This window comes from Chaetura pelagica, unplaced genomic scaffold (assembly GCF_000747805.2).
Source record: "Chaetura pelagica isolate M959 unplaced genomic scaffold, ChaPel_1.0 scaffold150, whole genome shotgun sequence".
Classification (NCBI taxonomy): domain Eukaryota; kingdom Metazoa; phylum Chordata; class Aves; order Apodiformes; family Apodidae; genus Chaetura; species Chaetura pelagica.
Window position 1 is genome coordinate 3730628 of NW_009952052.1, and position 19020 is coordinate 3749647.

Here is a 19020-nt window from a genome sequence, read left to right on the forward strand (position 1 = left end):
AAAAGTAGTATTACATATTAAGTACAGTTAATCTATCAAAATAACTGATGTGCCCTTCAGAGCAGCAGCCACTTTTTCAGTATAGGTTTATAGATAATACAGTCAATAGAGATTACTCTGATCATCTAGTACAAGACAGACCAAAGGACTTGCCAGAGTTAAAACTTGTAATTTTCATTTAAAGACTTCCAGTGGCAGAGAATCCACAGTAAATGGTTCCAATTACTAAATGCTCTTCCTATTAAAAGAAAAACCTTTCCACTATTGTTTGAATTTACCTGACTGCAACTTTCAGCTATTAGATTTTTGTTCTTGCAGTTCTGACAGAATTAGGGTCTACCAAGACCAAAATTATCCTGTTAAGTACATTCAGTCTTGCAGTACAGACACTTGAAAGCTCTGGGTGCAATACTGGTTTCTTAGCAATCTTTAATCTCGAATTACTTTCCTCTGAAAATTTCAAGGGCTTTCATTAATGAATGGATTAATGTTTTCTGCTTACTGTAGCTGATTTCCGGTCACCTTTCAGAAGTTTCCCCAGTATTTCATAGCCATCAGTTGTGATGTTCCCAGCTTCCTTAATTGGTTTTTCCAGTATTTCACTACAGTCAATATAAATCTTAACATTTGATGAAGTTACAACAATATGGACCTGAAAAAAAGTTTAATGTAATATTAAGAAAAGGCTAATAGGCATATTTACTTTCCTATTTTAACAGTATTTCACTGTTCAGGTAATTCTGTTTTCAACTGTCTTCCTAGTAATCCTTACATTCAGCTGGTGAAAAGATTCAAACTCAAGGAAAGTCTATGACATTAGCAACCTCTTTAAAATGTGTTGGAGATCAATTTACAAGCACAGCTTAAATGTACTATTTAATATAATACTTGAACTACAATGTTCTATTTAGAAAAGCTTGCATAAAAATGGTTTTAAAATGGAAAAAAAAAAAAAAAAGGTAAAAAGAAAAAGAATTTCTGAAAGGAAATTAATATAAACTCTCCTTGTCCTCTTCTGATGGCTGGGACCACACAAGAGGTTTATGAGTCTGTGGCTGCCTACTGGCTAATAGTCTCTGTATGTAGTTCAGAGAGTAAATTGTTTCAGATCCAAAGATCCAGGGTTCATTTTCCACAGATGACTCAACCAGAGACATTAGTTGCATTGAGATATAGGAGTGAGCAGAGAAGCCTGCCCAGAAAAAGACAAAACAATGGAAGACACAAGAGAGAAATTTCCATGAGAGATATTTGGCTACAAAAACTGCCCTCATTTTTTTGTCATCTGAAATTCAGTTGGAATCACAGCTTAATTCTCAGTGCTGTGTATACAAGTGGGTTTCTAATACCCAACATTGTTAATTTACCAAATTAATAAATGGTGGGAAGACAACATTGTATCCAATTATAGTACTTATTTCCACAAAAAAAATAAGCACCATGCCAAAACTAAATTTGTTATCATTTATACATCATATACTCATTCAATTGTATGACTAAATTTTACAGGTTAACTAATGCATCAGAAAATTTTAAACTCATTGCAGTTGTGATTTACTAATTCTGAAAGGTACCAAACGTGCAAGTCCTTCTAATGGTATGTTAAGTATTCATCAAAAATTAAATAAAGCAAATTACATCTGCATAAGGAATGGGTATTACTGCATTTTCACGTGCATGCAAAACTTAGATTCTACACCAGAATGCTGAATGGGGTCATCAATTTGAAAATGTTCAAAAAGCAATGCCTACTGAGCATTGTCCATCTGTCCAAAGAAGTGACCATAGCAGCCAAAAATAAGCAGGGCTCCCAAAAGTCCTTGACTCAGTTCACTGCTGATTCACTGCCAGCTCTGAATTCCAGCCTGAGTCTCATGGCCTTAGCATAAATCTAATAAAATATGCATCTAGTGTTTACAGCAAATATCTCTGTATTCAATCCTGCTATATTTTATCTCCAATAAAACATTAACAGAACCATTCTCTTCAATTTCTAACACACCAGCATAGACCATCCTTTCTGACCATTTCCACTGCCAGAAGACACTGAGGTTTTAAGAATTAAAATGTACTTTATTCTTTTTCCCTGAACCCCCCATAAGTTTGATGGTATTCTGATCTACTGTTAAATGAACAACATCAATAAGCTAATTAAATTACCATCTCATATGTACATCAGGAGAAAAACACAGTCATTATCAAATTTCCTGTGGCTAACTACTGCAAAACTGCAATCTAAAATGAAGTCTAGCATGGTAAGAATAAGAAAGCAGAAGTTGTCTGTCTCTCCAAAACATTCAGTTATAAATTCAATTACTGTCTCAGGCAGGTCCTATGAGACTTGCCAGATTCAACAGCTTTCACCACAGTTATGCTATGCAAAGTGTTCAAGTATGCCAAAATAAATTTCCCTGCCCATTAGGTGTAGTTAACTGTGCTTCACTGAATGAGCCAGTAAGGTATCAAATGGAAACTACAGAAATCTTTGATATTTTAGAAAAAAATCTTCTCAGATTCTGAAGATTTTTCGTTTCTTCAAAACTGGTGGCAGAAGGAATTGCAAAAGTACCTTCTGAACTGTGTTAATCTTACTTTCCTTCCTTTATCCAGATGAAACTACTGATATCCTTTATTAGGAGCTAATCAACATGGCTGATACATAAGGCTTTCCTAGCACATGAGCTGGGGAATCCCATGATGCTATCATTAACAACCTGACTCACTTAACAATCTCAGTAATCATTCTGGAGAGAATGCAGAGGAGTCAGCTCAGTTACATGGTGAAAAATCCCAAATGCAGCTCTTTAAATCAAGGCTGCTCCAATTACTTTAAATACTATCAAAATCTTTCCCTTTCTGGGAAAAAGATAAGGGGAATGACATGCTGTACTTAATAACTCATACATGGTTCATTTTTTTTGCTAAAAATAAGCTCACAAGGAAGAGTTCGTAGCTCCAGAGCTTTAAGAGAATTTGCAAATGGCTGTTACTCCTGTACATTGTTTGGCATCTTAGAATTGTTTTCTGCTCATATGTATGAGTGTATTTAACTATTGAAATAATAGAAAATGCTGGATTTTTACTTCTCCTGTAATTTTTTTCACCAGCAATTGTAACACTTACACTTAACTGCTAGTGCTGCTGAAGTTTTAGGTTGTTCCCCATTAACTCTGATAAATGAGCTGAGATTCACTGTAAGTGCAGTCAGATAACTCTGCTCAATTCTATGACATTTAGAGGAAATGCAAGGAAAATATTACTCTGAATGTCAATTTTAGTAGCAGCAGACAGCTAAAACAGAGAGCTGGCAGTACAGCATGTAGAGAGCTCCATACTACTGGCCTGGGGAAGGAAGTCTCAACTCTCACACTGATACCTAAAATGAGCATGCTATATGCATTACTGACTTTTAACAGTACTTCTTGGTGATAAGAGGACTCACCTTTTATACCAAAACAACATCTATCCTAGCCTTTACTGGCAGTTTTTCACACTCCCATAGATAAATGTATTTGCTTAAAATTCAGTTGTCCCACTAAGCCATCAAAAAACAAAGGTAAAAAGCAAAATACCAAGGAAAAAATAGAGGCTGCCTGATGAAGGTGTGATCCAGGCCTACTTACAAGTTTCAGTCACAAAGCCAGTGACATAAACGTCTCCTTGTACATGCAAAAATAATTAGCTTTTCAATAAATTTTAAACACAAGAATAATTGGTCATGACATAGAAGCAGTTTGGGAAATGATCTTTTGTCAAATTCTGAGGAAAACAATAGCTTTCACAGTACTATATAATTATTTTAGTCATCTGTGTTCTAAGCAGATGAAGTCACAAAGCACAACACTGGCAGCAGCAAGCTTTCCCTGCTTTCAGCCTGGTAGAGCTAGGTTGACAATGTGGCCTCCAGTATCAGTGAGCTGACCAGAGGCAACCTCTTATCTATAGCTCAAAGGAATGCTGGTAGTGACCAGTCATATGGAAGAGGGTATCATAAAGAAAACAAATGTTATACTCCAGCCATATTTAGTCATCAGAAGAAAACTAAACTAAAAAGAAGAGATAAACAGAACCATGAGAATGTACATTTCAGCTGACCAAAAATGTTGCAATTGCAACCCTCTTGCCCTAAGCATATATGCTTAACACAGCAGGAAAGTACTTTGTTAAGTGTGTTTTAGACACACATATAGTCTGAGTCAAATATCTCCCAAGAATAGAGGTAAGGAAGCCTGGAAGAATCAAGTTTTCATAACTCAGTGCATAAAATTAGAAAATCAAGTACAAAACTGTCACAACTGAGATGCAGTAACATGTAAGGATTTCACTAGCCATCTTGACAACTAAAAAAACCTTAAGTTTCATTATAAATCACAACCAGGGTATATGGTCTTTCCTGGGCTCCTGTAATTTTCTTGCTTCTTCAGTTAATATTACTGTTTAATACTTATTAAAGATAAAATTCTGTGAATATGTTATTCACCTCCCAAAACTGGTTCCCTGCCTTTCTCTATAAGTCAATAGCTATTTACATTCTGCCAAATCACTACACTCCTCAGTCTCATCACACTTATCTGTTGTTGTTTTTTTTTCCCAGTTTATCTTTTATTCTTCCTCTTTCATGTGTCAGTAATCAGGCTATAATGTTGTGTTCAGATATATCCCTTCACTTACATAATCCTGACAAATTCTTGACATACCTTGACAAATCTCAAAGTAAGCTTTAAGTCAATAAAAAAGGAAGAGCTATAACTTCAGAGATCTTATTTTATATGATGTCAACTTAGAATTCTATACAAAAGACTAGATAAAACTGCCAGTGGCTTCTGCTTACTTGTCTTTTGTTTCAAAGAACAGCACTTCAGAAAGCAACATTCATAATTTCAATTCTTTACCTTGTGGAAACTTCCATAAAAGATTTTCTTTACTTCATCATTATCAAAAGTTACAGTCTGAACCTCTCCCCTTGTGTCCTTGTTAAAGAATGACAGTACTTTGCTGGCAGCTGCAATAAATTAAAATAATACATTTCACTTTATATGTACTACTGAAACAACCATCCTAAGATACACTTATGGATAAAATGTAGTATACCATTCAAATGGATAAGACAGATTTTAGATGGTCTTACTGACCCATAAGTACATAGGTGTATATTCCTTTGGTTTTAGAGGTAGTACCAAAGTTGAAAAGTAGTTTAGTTGAATGTTTGTTAGTTGAAGAAATAATTGATGTATAAAGTAAAAATAAAATTAAATTTAAAACTAGACATATATAATCCTTTTACCATGTAAGAATGCTTTGGTTTGGGAAGTATTTGGGAAGAATGCATGCAAAGTAATACAATATATAAATTATCTGCACAATAAGCAAAGTCATCCTTACGATCAAGCACAACTCCAACTTGTGGTTTGTAATCTCTGTCTGTCATCTGCCAAATTGCAAAAGGCTCATTGGGGGATTCGGGCAGAAGACGGAATAACAGAATGATAGTGTAAGCCTGTGGCAATCCCTCTGGGTGAATCTCCCTGTTAAGACAATATGAGGACATTTTTTCATATGGAAACACATGAGGAAAGTAAGATCTTCATAATTTGCTCTTTTTCAAATAGAAGACATGAGAGTAACAGGGAAACCACAGTGTTTAATGGAATTTTAACTACTCTCTCAAATAGAAAATAACTTTGTGATAAAAATCATTGTGTGATTTGTTTAGATGAACTCACAGCCTGTTCAGGCACCATGGTTATGGAGGAAGCCAGAATATAATCAAGAACTCTTGGAGATGTATTCCTGTGGCAACATTCCGCATAAACTACACATATTTTTAATTCCTTGATGGTAAGTACAGAAAATAGAACTATAGCTTTATTCTTTTTTCAGCTGGCCTCTTTTAGGCAGGCAAGAGAAATCAGCACTTAACAATTGATGTCCTTCAGGCACAGATACAATGAAGAATGTATTTAATGTATTACCTACAATTCCTGGTGTATTTAGGTTTCACCTCACTCCTCAGTGGCTAAAGATTTAGATTTGTGATGTTCAGGCTGCCAGTCATTAAAAAAACAGACAGCCAAAAGCAAATAAAAAACATGCATTAAATGGCCTCCAGCATTTTCTGAAGGGGAAGGGAGGGAATGCAGGAGGGATCTGTAAGAAAGTAGGTAGCTTCTGCTTTTCCTTAATTGTTCTGATGGAACTGGGAAGGGGGTTTGGCTTCATGAACATAAACATAGAAATGAAGAGAGAAGAGAGAGGCAAAGCTTATGTATCCATACATTTATGAACACTCTGCAATAAAACCATCACCACACAGCACAGAGCAAGAAAGAAAATATTCAAGCAAATCCAACAAAACTATTTGTAACTTGGACAAAACGTTATCTTAGATACAGAAACAACTATGCCACTAGGATCAGGATGCTTTTATTCTTTTACTGACTCAGTCTAAAGTGAGTTTTATTTTCTGGCCTCTCATGAAATGTAAGTGCTCAGAAGTCTAGTCCAAGCCCAGTGCAAGTCTACTCCACCTCTCACAGCAGACAATAGACTATGTATCGCAACATTAAAAAAAAAAAAAAAAAAAAGAAAGAAATAGGATGTCTGTCTTTTTATCAGCTTATCTTGCTAAATACAAGTTTGATCTTAAAATAAGAGAGTTGCAAAACAAGATCCCAGTGACTGGGATTACCTGTACTTCTCTAGATCATAAAAATGCAGGCTGTTAGAGATCCATCACCCCCATAGCTATAATGGCACATCAACAAATTCAAAAAGTTCTCAAGTCCTCCACTTTTAAAATTGTGAGCTGAGAAGGCTGGCAAAAAGAAATTTCTTCATACACCTCAGCTCCTGTGCCTGTGATCAGATCTTTATCTAGTCTGGCAGGATTGCAAAAGATTTCAAAGACTTGTGAGAAAAGAAGATTAAATTTCCTTAAATTTAATAGGAACAATGGGCTATCTTTAGGAATGTCTTCCGACTCAGAAGGACTTTTTCAAAACTTACTTAAATAGACAGCAGAGGAACAAATGTAAAAAGAAAAAGAGAGGGCCTGTTCTTCTCTTAGTAATACTAACTCCTAACTAAGGGGATTTTTTTTCCCCCTTTTTTGTGGTTTTTTTTGTGTAAAATGTTGGAAAGAATGACCATATATTACCCTCATAACCAAGCTCTAAGACCACAGGCCCTTGAAAACTCCACTCCATTTGCCTAAGACAGCATCTCAAGTAGCAGACAATCTGTCCCAAGTCAATGGCATCCGCAGTACGAAAGATACCCCTGCAAAAAGTGGTGCTTATCCCTCCATATTAAAACCATTTTCCTTTGGCAACATAGAGCTTGTTATACTATGTTCAACTGCCTAAGGACAAACTGTGGACTTCACAGAACTTGAATGATTAGGAAGTATAATGTCCAAAAAATACAACAATAAGCAACTGGATTAATAGTGAACAGAACACAACAGATGAAATACTTCAGCATTTAGTAAGAGCAATGATAGATGTTCTTCGGAACATATTTCTTGGAGTTCAGTAAAAAGAACATCAAATAAATGCATCTTCCATAAGATAATAATGTTATAATATATAAACTCTATTAATCCTCACCTGCTTGCCCTAAATATGAGTCTTTCAGGATTACTTACCGTATTGGCTGGTTAATGAAGGCATTTTTGTGGAGTCTAAATGCTACATAGCTTGGGAAAGAGCCTGATTCCAGTGATACACCTTGTACAGAAGCAAAATGCTTCTCTGTTAGATTATATGATTCCAGCATCTTGAAACCTTTAAGAGAGAAAATAAAAAATAAAAACACTGTAGGGCTGTAAAAGACACAAATGAACCTATGCCAAATATTAAACTCTTACTTACCAGGTGAAGTGTATCCCTCCAAGTAAATGAGAGGACAAGCTTGAAGAAATGAAAAAACATAATTTGAAATTATAAAATCTAACAGGATATGAACACAGAATATACCTCAGAATTTTTTATTACCAAAAAGTTTGTGCTTTTATCAGTGTCTGGATGATCATTAATTATTCATTATCAGCCAACTTTTCTCACATTTCCTGGAATCATGTAATTGTCAGATTTGGAAAGGACGTCTAGAGATCACCTAGTCCAACCCCCCTGCTAAAGCAGGATCCCCTAGAGCACATTACTCAGGACTGCATCCAGGAGGTTCTTGAATATCTTCAGAGAAGGAGACTCCACAACCTCCCTGGGCAACCTATTCCAGGGCTCTGTCACCCTCACCATAAAGAAGTTTTTCCTCATATTTAAATGGAACTTCCCATGTTCCAGCTTGTGCCCATTGCCCCTTATCCTGTCACTGGCAACTACTGAAAATAGTCTGGCTCCATCCTCCTTGCACCCACCCTTTAGATACTTATAGGCATTACTAAGCTCTTCTCTTCTCCAGGCTAAAGAGTCCCAGCTCTCCCAGCCTTTCCTCATAAGGGAGATACTCCAATTCCCCAGTCATCTTTCTTGCCCTTCACTGGACCTTCTCTAGTAGTTCCCTGTCTCTCTTGAACTGTGGATCTCAGATGTGTTCTCACCAGGGCAGAGTAGAGGGGGAGAATGACCTCTCTCAACCTAATGGCTACACTCTTCCTTATGCACCCCAGGATTACATTGACCCTCTTGGCAGCAAGGGCACATTGCTGGCTCATGGATAATTTCCCATCTACCAGGACTCTCACATCCTTCTCCTGAGAACTGCTTTTCAGCAGGTCCACCCCTAACCTATACTGGTGCATGGAATTCTTCCTCCCCAGGTGCAGGACCCTACATTTCCCTCAGTTGAACCTCATTAGGTTCCTCTCTGCCCAGCTCTCCAGCCTGTTCAGGTGATGCTGGATGGCAGCACAGCCCTCTGGAGTGTCAGCCACCACTCCTAGTTTGGTGTCATCAGCAAACTCTGTCGCCTCATCCAGGTCATTGATGAATATGTTGAACAAGACTAGACCGAGTATTGACCACTGGGGGAAACCACTGGTTACAGGCCTCCAACTCAACCCTGCTCCATGAATCACAACCCTCTGAGTTCGGTCACACAGACAGCTCTCAATCCACCTCACTGTCCGCTCATCTAGCTCACACTCCCTTAGTTTCCTAATGAGGATGTTATAGGAGACAGTGTCAAAAGCCTTGTTGAAGTCAAGCTGCTCTCCCCTCACCCAGCCAACCAGTTACCTCAGCATAGAAGGTTAACAGATTAGTCAAGCATGATTTACCCTTGGTAAATCCATCCTGACCACTCCAAATAGTCTCCTATTCTTCAACTTGTTTACAGATGACATCCAGAACAAATCGCTCCATCACCTTCCCAGGGACAGAGGTAAGATTAATTGGCCTGTAGTCCCCTGGGTCCTCCTTCTTGCTGTTTTTGAAGACTGGAGTGATATTGGCCTTCCTCCAGTCCTCAGACATCTCTCTTTGAAAGATAATGGAGAGTGGCTCAGCAATAACATCCGCCAGCTCTATCAGCACTCACGGGTGCATCCCATCAGGGCCCATGGACTTATGGATGTCCAGCTTGGCCAAGTGGTATCTAAGCCAGTCCTCCTCTAATGAGGGAAAGTCTTCCTCTCTCCAGACCTTTCCCCTTGCCTCCAGGGTCTGGGATTCATGAGGGACAGCTTTAGCAATGAAGACTGAAGCAAAGAAGGCATTCAGTAACTTTTGTCATACTGTATTCTGTTGTGTGGTAGAAGTACTGTTAATATTTTTACTCATCACTTTTAGTAGGATATTTCTACTGCAACAAATTGTATGGAACAAAAAATGAACCCCCTGAATATTTTAAGAGTCTACTTCATAAGAAGAAAGGAGCACAATGACACAGTCTTTCCATGAATATTTAAGGCATGAGTCAGGCTGCATAACAGCTGTCAGATTCACGAGGAAAAACTGGAGATTTATATGGCTTCTCAGGAGCCAGCAGATGAGGCAGTTAGTGAGTACATAGTTGCACATGACAGGCCTAAGAATTTCTAATTTTTGCCATAGAAGGACTTCACTTGAGTAAACAACTGAACTTTATTTAGATTATTTTTTAATAGCATCACAGACTATAGTTGCACCTCTTCAGTGCCCCCAGGCCAGTGGTAAATAAGAGACCTGTTGTGCGCCTCAGTTCACATTAGGCATCATTCTCCTTCTTAAAGAGCAGCAGTTCTCACTGAATGTTACTCTTTTTGTTATACCAGTACTTTTGAAATGTGAGTACTTTTGAAACATAAAAATAATATCTACTTCAAAAATTTTTAAAGGCTACTTGCACCTTTAAAGTATGTTCAGTTATTATGAAACCTTTTATATTTAAACAATTCTTTTTATGTACCTTAAATGAGGTGGCAACTGTAGCCAGTATATAAAGTAGCACTATATAAACAAATGTATTAATTTTGGCAAAGGAACACAATGTCTTCTACTTACTTGAGGTAGCTGTCTCACATACAAAGGTAACGAGGTTATCTTGAATCTTTTCAAAGGCATCAAAGTCATCAACAATAAACACATGACGCTCACTGGGCTTGCTGGCAATCTTGGCCAGTTCATTGTAATCTACATCAGCCACACCAACCACAAAGACACTGAAGCCTGTAAAAATAACACTTGTTACTTAAAATTAAGAAAATACACATTACCATTTTTCAGGTCAATATTTTACAAACTACCTCTGTCATTGATTTCTTAGGCTCTCTCAGCCTTTCATCTGTCCTTCATTATGAGCACACATTCTGGACAACCTTTCAGCCTATGAAAGCTCAGGAGGGTTTAAACTGATTTTTGCATCTTTCTTTCAAAACTTGCTCCTTCTTCCTTCATTGATATTTTTAGGCATTATCCTGTCTCACAAAGCTTTGGCTTCCTAGTCCCTTCATTCTTTCTTTAAAAAGCTACAATCGTCTCAGCTCTACAGTATCTTAAATCTGTTCTGTGTCCAAAATCTCTGGGCATACTATTAGTTATCAAGTTCTCTATGTGTTGAAATCCCCTGCATTTCATGCTTCTTTTTTTTTTTTCACTTTCTTAGAGTGGTATTTATCTCACTAATCATTACTTTCCAAGTTAGAAACAAGTGTAAGCTAGTTGTCTAGTCTGTCTATATGATCAGTACACAGACATGGGCAGACTCACAATGCAATACATCTCACCTCCCTAAGATGCTTAACTTCAAGATAGAAGGAGTTGTGGTCTGTAGCTCTCTTCACTAGCAATACAAGAACCCTACGTGATGACCTTAGGCTAGATATCTAGTTGTTAGATTGCTCAAGTCAAATAAGAAGAATGCAGACCCTAAAATTTAATCATATCACCAGGTGTTACAGCAGAATCTTGTTCTTTGTAAAGGTGATTTTCCTCTTCAAACCCTTAAATTACTGTCTCCTTGCCTTCTGTGTGTTTTTTTTTTCCTGCTGTCTTCTAGCCTTTACAGAATTCTATCTCTGACTCATTTTGTCCTTCCACTTCTCCCACCTCAGTCTCCATGTGACAATTTGACCTCTCTTTGCCATACCAAAAAACAAGGAAGAAAAAGAAGTCATTACACAATTCAGCACTATATAAAAAAATCTCCCACAAAATTTCATTTACAAGAAACTGCACAGACATTGAAAAGTTTGGTTGGAGGCTGAAAAAATAATTCACATGTACTGCAAATTATAAAGGTATCTTTTCTATCTTTGTAGTTAAAAAAAAAAAAAAGGGTAATTATTCCTCTGTAGCCAATTCTGGTGAAGTTTTGGCTGAAATACTGTCCAGCTTTGAACACGACATTTAATATGCAAAGAAACAAAAGCAAGTAGAGGGGAGAGCAAAAATTATAAGAGGCTTAGAAAACACAATCAACAAGAGGTTGCAGGAAACGAGTTTGTTTAGTCTAGGAAAGAAAAGACAGAAGAGGAAATGACAAAAGGTTTCAAATATGAAGGCCCACTACACCGAGCAGTGATCCACTGCTTTCCTAGTTAACTAGGTAAATGAAAACATGACAACAGCTGCCTGAAGAAATACTTCGGTGAAATGTGAGGCAAAGCTTTCCACTAATAAGGTAGTTAAGCACTGAAGCAGATTAGCCAGGGAAACTAGAGATTTTTATTAGTAGGACAGCCAAACATCTTTAGAAACCATCTAGACAGAGCTGATTCTGTCAGGTGACAGAGGCAGAGAAGATGACCACTTGTGGTTTACATGTCAGTGAGTTCCATATGGAAGCACATCAACTCCTTACTCGGGGATCAGGACTCCAGGGGGTTCATGCACCGAAATGCAAAACTGCTGGGTGCAGGCACAGGAATAGATTATTAGACTCACACAATCCATATTCAGCAAATCTGAAGAAGAAGTGCAACACTGCTCAGCTCAAAAGGCAATGAAGGAGTCAGGTCAGACACAGCCTCACCAAAAGTTAATTTAACTGGAGATATACTGGTTTATATGAGGTAGGACATAAAGCTCAAAATGCCAGGCCCATTACATCAGAAGCATTAGAACAGAGTACACTTCACATTGATCCCTGGGGTCCACAGAGCAAGGAGAGAAAGAAGTAACCAAAAGTCATGTCTATGACATGCTATACACAAGGAATTAGTTGAAATCCTTGGGAAGACACGTCCTTCCCAGAAGATAGCTAGAGAAGGAAGTCTGACCCACAGAATCTAAATTCTTTAAATAGTTTTGAGGTTTTTTCCCAAATACTCAGAGTACTTTTCTGCGTCCATAAATTATGACTAAAGGATTCCCAGACAGCTGAAGCACCACTTATAATTGCATTGCTTAACACATAAGGAAATTAAATAGCCAGGTACAGTGAATTGCTTACCAGAGTGCTGTATGACTGTTGCTGCTTTCCTCACCTCGTCCTGAGACCGACCATCTGTGACAACAACAAGCACCTTGGGAACACCTCGTCTCATGCCACTCTCCCAAGTCAAAACCTTTTCTTTGATAAATGTTAGGGCTTTGCCTGTGAAGTGCACAACAGACAAGGAGTCAGATGTATTATCCACAAGAAGAAATTCCTTTACTTTGAAAGCCACACAGCCACACAGCTGAAACAGCAGAACATAAAAACCTAATTCTTCAGCCATGAAATATTAGGATAATGAGGCAGTTTCTGAAAACATTTTAACTTAAAGAAATATAGTTACTGCTCAGAATTACCTGTCCTTGTGTTTCCTCCTCTGTACTGAATATTTTGAAGAGCTCCTAGGGCCTGGGCCTTGTCATCAAACGTATTCAGTTTAAATTCAGATTTTGCCTCATCACTGTACTGCACAAATGAAACCTGAAATGCAATTTATCACAGAGAGATTTCAGACCAACTCTCTCCATTTAAATAAGTATTGTGGTATATTAGTGAGCATTAAACAACTGAAAAACTGTTTTCATATATGTATCATTAGGCACCTGTAGATATTTACACACACATATCATCATAGCTATGTGCACACAACAATTTTTTTTCTTTCTATTGACATAAGTATGACCAGCCTTGAAATCCAGAAAGTCTATTCCTAATTACCTATTACTATTCACCCTTGAAAGATGCAATAATTCATTAAGAGGACTAACTTTTCACATTTTCATACTTCAACTACGCCCACTGTGGAGTGGACCTATGTTATCTATCTTTAGAACGGGATGAAGAGATTTCTTCAAGTGCCTCTCTGTAAGGGATTCTGGTTACTTTACTGCAGTGGGATTCTAAGCAGCTCTACAAGTCACAGCTATTGGCAAGCCAGCTGAGCTCTGTGTGCATAAAACTCCTGTCTTGCACTGAGAAATTAAAACATAAACCCCACTCAAAAGTCAGACTGTCCCCAAAACAGATTTCTGATATGGCACAGACAAAACCTAGCATATAACAACTAGGCAGTGTGCCAGTTGTTGATGCCTCATAAAAAGAAACAAAAATATAAAACTAACCACACACTGACAATATATCACCCAAGTTTATCTACCTAGAGGATTCCCACACACTACAACTTTTGTCTTTCAGAATAGCAACCTCTGAGAATAGACTGGGTGACCTTTGTATTTACAAAATAACTAATATATTTCATAAATAATTCTATATGTACGCATGTTCATGTGTTGTACAACAACCTAATAAAAAAACCTGACAGCATCTGAAAGAGAGGAAAAATCAGATGTAATTAGCAATTGAGCTTCATCTTCAGTTTCCCTTCAAAATGTACCCAATGGAAATAAATATACCTGGATTCCAGCTGGATTAATCAAGTCAAAGGCTCCGACTGTATTAAAAACAAATTTCACTACTTTGTTGAAGTTATCATCACCAATACTCCAGGAAGCATCAGTCAAAAATACTATGTCTGCTTTGGCACCTCTGCATACTGAAATAAGAAAAGGCATATTTAAAACACATTAATCATATCACTGTAAAATAAAGTGCATTGCTTCAAAGTTTGAAAATTCAGGAATGAAAAATATTCAGCAAACTTCTAATAGCATGCAGCCAGCCTGGCTAATGGCTAATGCTCAACGCAAAAACATCTTTTTTCAAATAAAAGTTCAAGAAATGAGGAAGAGCTCAATAATTATTTTAAATTATTTATATTTTTTTTTTAGCTGAACAGGTACCATAACATTAAAGTTGTCTGCTAAGGGCAGATGGATGCACAGACTTGCTGCAGAGCTATAGAATACTGTTATTTTTTTCCCCAAAGGTATGCACCTTGCTGTTCTAAACCAGGAAACGCTGAAGCATAGCAAAAGCTCAAGAGCAAATGGATGGCATTAGAAAACTAGTGTCAAACTTCATTTCCCTAAAATCTTGTGCTAGTTTTTAATCTATTTAAATTTATGAAAAAGTAGAATTAAATTCTGAAGCAGTGCAGCAATTACATAAAAACACTGAGTAATTCTACAAATAGACATACCATCGCGAGCTGGAGGGATCGTGGGAGGTGGAGGAGGTGTAGGTGGCGGAGTTGGTGCCTCTGTAGGTTTGAGGACTGAAATGAAATAACAGGTTTTTTACTCCATAAAAACTATTTCATTCAAGGAAAATCTCTAGATTACATATCATAATACCACACAGAAAGATCCTTAACTTTTCTCACCAGCCTAAGCAATGTATCATTGGCAAGGAAAAATTTCTTGTGTTACAAGACTAAAGAGATTATAGATCTTCTTAATACAAAGGTACAGGATTTCATTATAACAGCAACATTTTCATATGAGGTGAGTAACACTGCACCCTGAGAATGCATCCATTTTTCATCCAAGTGCTAGGATATCCTTAGTTTGAAGAAGAGCATAAGAATTTCTCTTTCACTCATGAACTCCAGCTAACATTACACCAAGAGAAAGAGGAGAAAAGGTCACTTAAAGAAGTACTGAGAGCCACTTAGGAGAAAAGCAAGTTCTACAGCAGAAACAAGGCAAGCTCTACAGGCAAAAGTTAATGTTCACAGTGTCTATAACCTACTTGTATACTTCCTTATAGAGACTGGTGGTCCCTCAAGGTTCGGGGTCTGAACAAAGACGGTAGCATTGTATTCTGTGTCTGGTGAGAGGCCAGTAAAACAGTGGCTTGTTTCTGACCCACGTACTGTGATTTCCTGTCCTCTGGACCCTGTCAAAAAAGCCCAAGGGAAAGAAAGTTAGAACTTACTACATCCCTTTTAATACAAGTAAGTGTAGAAATTAGAGACCTCTTGAGAGGAGGATGGATAGGACAGCAGTCTCACTCTTGCCCCATAAAAGCCTTTCTAGACCAAGATTATACAGTGGCTATGCACCTGGAGCATACTGGAGAGTAACACTGCAGTGTACATGTGAAACCCAGGTAACTAGCAGGTTCCTATTAATGAAAGTTGACAATAAGCAGCACCACCTCTGCAGCTTTTTCACCTCCCTAGAAAAAACCATCATGTTCAGAGCTTAAACTCAACCAGGTATTTCTCAGCTTCTGTTGGGTGCTTGCTACCCTCCCATATAAGCAGTGCTGACATCTAATAAGACAATCATGTTTCCAGACAATGGAAAAAAAATACAAATGCACTTACCATCAGCTGGGTTGAGCTTCAGTCTGTAGGAGGTTGCTGACCGATGAGGTGACCATCGGATACATAAGGTATCCCAATCCACTTTGTAGCTTGTTAGGTCAGTGACATTTAAATACACTGTGAACAGAGAAAGAGAGAAATTGTTCTTTGGAAAAGAGTATGTAATGGATTAAGCACATAAAATGAATGTCCAGAATTTGATTTTTTTAAATACTCACAAAAAGAAGTAGCAGTTCTAGTCAAACCTCCTAATTTTTTGTTAGGCCCTAGAGATTCCAGCCTAGCTATTTACAAAGGCCCAAAGCCTGATACCCTTCCCATATTGGGAAACAGCCCATTTTATGAGTTTCCACATTAAGTAAGTTATTTGTAAAATAAGAAACTCCCAGAAATTGGAATCTGACTCATATATATATGGCAGTACAAAAAGAATGTACTGGGTCAACAAAACTCAGGATGTTGGTCTTAACTGCAGAAATTAAGTTTCTTAGCTGAGGCCATCAACAAAATCAGCTCCTTCTGAAAAGCTGAAGCTTCAATCACTGGATATTCCTGTGAGATAAAAGCAGAGTAGCAAAAAGCCTAGACCTGCTTAGCATGGTTAGATACTGTAGCACCCTGAAGACAGTTAAAGAATGACCCAACAATATCTAAATAAAATTTTAGGAAGCAGACTAGAAAATTTTATATCATCAAATCATTGCTTAAAACTTTATTTCCCTTTCTGTTTCCAGGTTTAGTGTTTTTAAGATCTACATCACAGACAGATCTTAAGTACTCTGAGAGAATATTCAGCCTTAAAAATCCTCTCTGAATCAATATTATCTCAGATCAGCATATGTATCCATCATGACTACAACAAAATCAGTTTGACTTACGTGTAGTGCCTTGATCAGTCAAAGGTATGCTCATTCCAGAATCATACTGGGCATAAACATTCACATCATAAGTAGTACTGGGAGACAGATTATGCAAGGTGTAGGAAGTCACTTCTCCCACAAAAACCTCCATGGGCTCATTTGAACCTTGAATTGAAAGAAAGCATTATGGAAATACCAGGAGAGTGAAAGATTCATGATGAGGTGAGATACAAAACTATGTGCCATCTTTCACCTGTTGTTGAGTGTTAATCTACTACTTTCTTACATCTTGGCATATTAGACTGTTGCAAACAGAACATACACACAGCTTTATAACCTATTTTGCAATGTTTATGTTTAATTTAACTTACAGAAAGGTATGCATATACTTTCACAATCACCTAATACAAATGTACCTAAATACCTGTCCAATACTCATCTCACATATACCAGCTCATATCCTCAGAAGGATGAGGCACTAAAAAGAGAAAAACCAGTCTGGTCCAGGACTTTATCTAGTCACTGTATTAAATTTTACTATACAATTCAATATCTGTAATTGAATGTATAAAAATTTGATAGTTTGTGCTTCTTATAAAATACTGGTAAGACTTAAGCTTCCATAAAACTAGTAAACAAAGGAAATAAATAAATCCTTTCGCACAAACATTAAATGATACATATGATTTCTCTTCTGTTCTCCCCTTAGACACTCACTATTCTGAATGTGATACACTCAGAATGAACAAGTCTTCTTACCCACAGGTTTGTATACAATTTTATAGCCAAGAACTGGGGATGGTGAAGGATCCCAGGAAACTCTGAACCGTGTATACCATTCATCAGTTATATACATATTCTGAGGAGGAAGCAGGCCAACTAAAAAGAAAGAAAAAACACTCTAATTAGACTAGTGATTGTTTTTCAACCTCTAAAAACTTACATTATAACTCTGTCAGGTAATAATCATGTCAAATATGTAATTGACATACTGAAACCTTAACTATGTTGGACTGTTCAAGGAATATGTCTTAGAATTAAAGAAGAATATACAATATTAAAACTAATTACCAGTTCTGCCATTTCCAGTCAGTTGTCCACCATCTCCATCTTCGTACACAGCCACAACAGTAATTTTATATGGCGTATCTGATTGTAAGGGTTGTAGTATCACATTATTTCTTATCCCAGGAACTGTTGTCTAGAACACAAAAGAAACAGAGGTAAACAAATTCACAGCACTGTAACTGATCAATAATGACAGTAATTAGAAATAAAGATTTGTTTTGACACCTTGAGCACTTTTTTTTATAGCCACCGTAGATGAAGTCATTTGGGATATCTTAAAGGTTATAGTCTATAAACAATTGGTAGTATTTGTTGTTTTAAAATATAAAACACTGTGGTCAGCACAAACAGATTAATCATATTGACTCTTCATTCCCTGCTCTCACATCAGCCTGAGACACTGCAATTCCTGACCAAGATTTCAGTACTGTTCCCTCATAGAAAGGAGAAAGTCTCGTGTTTGGAGACAGAAGAGAGGAAAAAGCTCCTGAAATGGGGATGAAAGTCTAAGTCACTCAGACTACTCATCAGATCCATTTCTGTATTTTCATTCTTGTCTTAGTGTTTCATTTTCTTGGCAGAAACAAAGTCTGAGAAGAAAGTTCTAAATATTTTGATATGTAAAAACATGACTATTTTTAAATTCCTCAAAGTTCCCAGCTTCCTGGTGCAGCCATGCACTACTGCTCCCTTCTAATGAAAAGGTAGGTATAATCCAAAAAGTGAGACTGCTCCATAAAGTGACCACAAAACTATGGAAAGTAACTTGAGGTATCTATCTCAAAAACATCCCCCAGTCAACATTTCCCATTATTACTTGATAAAAATTTTCAGTCATTTTTAGACTTGCTATTTTCATGAAATGCTGCATATTTTCTGTACAGAAGATCTGTGTGTTGAGAAAAATGTGTGTTCTGATTAACAGTTCCAGCAGGGAATTTTCAAACACTGAATTTTCAGCATGCCCTATGCAATAATATACAAGCAGCAATAGCATTTAAATAGCACTCTCTACAAGTTACATTGTGGCTGGTGGGAAGCAGCAGG

At 37.2% G+C, this 19020-nt stretch overlaps 1 protein-coding gene across 1 annotated transcript in view; it reads right to left on the bottom strand.

The window, feature by feature from the left end:
- COL12A1 (collagen, type XII, alpha 1) overlaps window positions 1-19020 on the bottom strand; it is a 98065-nt gene that overhangs the window by 20722 nt on the left and 58323 nt on the right. Inside the window, exons 38-52 of the mRNA XM_010003393.1 lie at window positions 17977-18106; window positions 17665-17784; window positions 16924-17070; window positions 16046-16162; window positions 15466-15612; window positions 14915-14989; window positions 14229-14368; window positions 13173-13296; window positions 12832-12975; window positions 10443-10607; window positions 7872-7910; window positions 7646-7784; window positions 5383-5525; window positions 4893-5002; window positions 503-652 (exon numbers count right to left, since the gene is read on the bottom strand). Coding sequence (XP_010001695.1) covers window positions 503-652; window positions 4893-5002; window positions 5383-5525; window positions 7646-7784; window positions 7872-7910; window positions 10443-10607; window positions 12832-12975; window positions 13173-13296; window positions 14229-14368; window positions 14915-14989; window positions 15466-15612; window positions 16046-16162; window positions 16924-17070; window positions 17665-17784; window positions 17977-18106 — 1890 coding nt within the window. The remainder of the gene's footprint in view (window positions 1-502; window positions 653-4892; window positions 5003-5382; window positions 5526-7645; window positions 7785-7871; window positions 7911-10442; window positions 10608-12831; window positions 12976-13172; window positions 13297-14228; window positions 14369-14914; window positions 14990-15465; window positions 15613-16045; window positions 16163-16923; window positions 17071-17664; window positions 17785-17976; window positions 18107-19020) is intronic.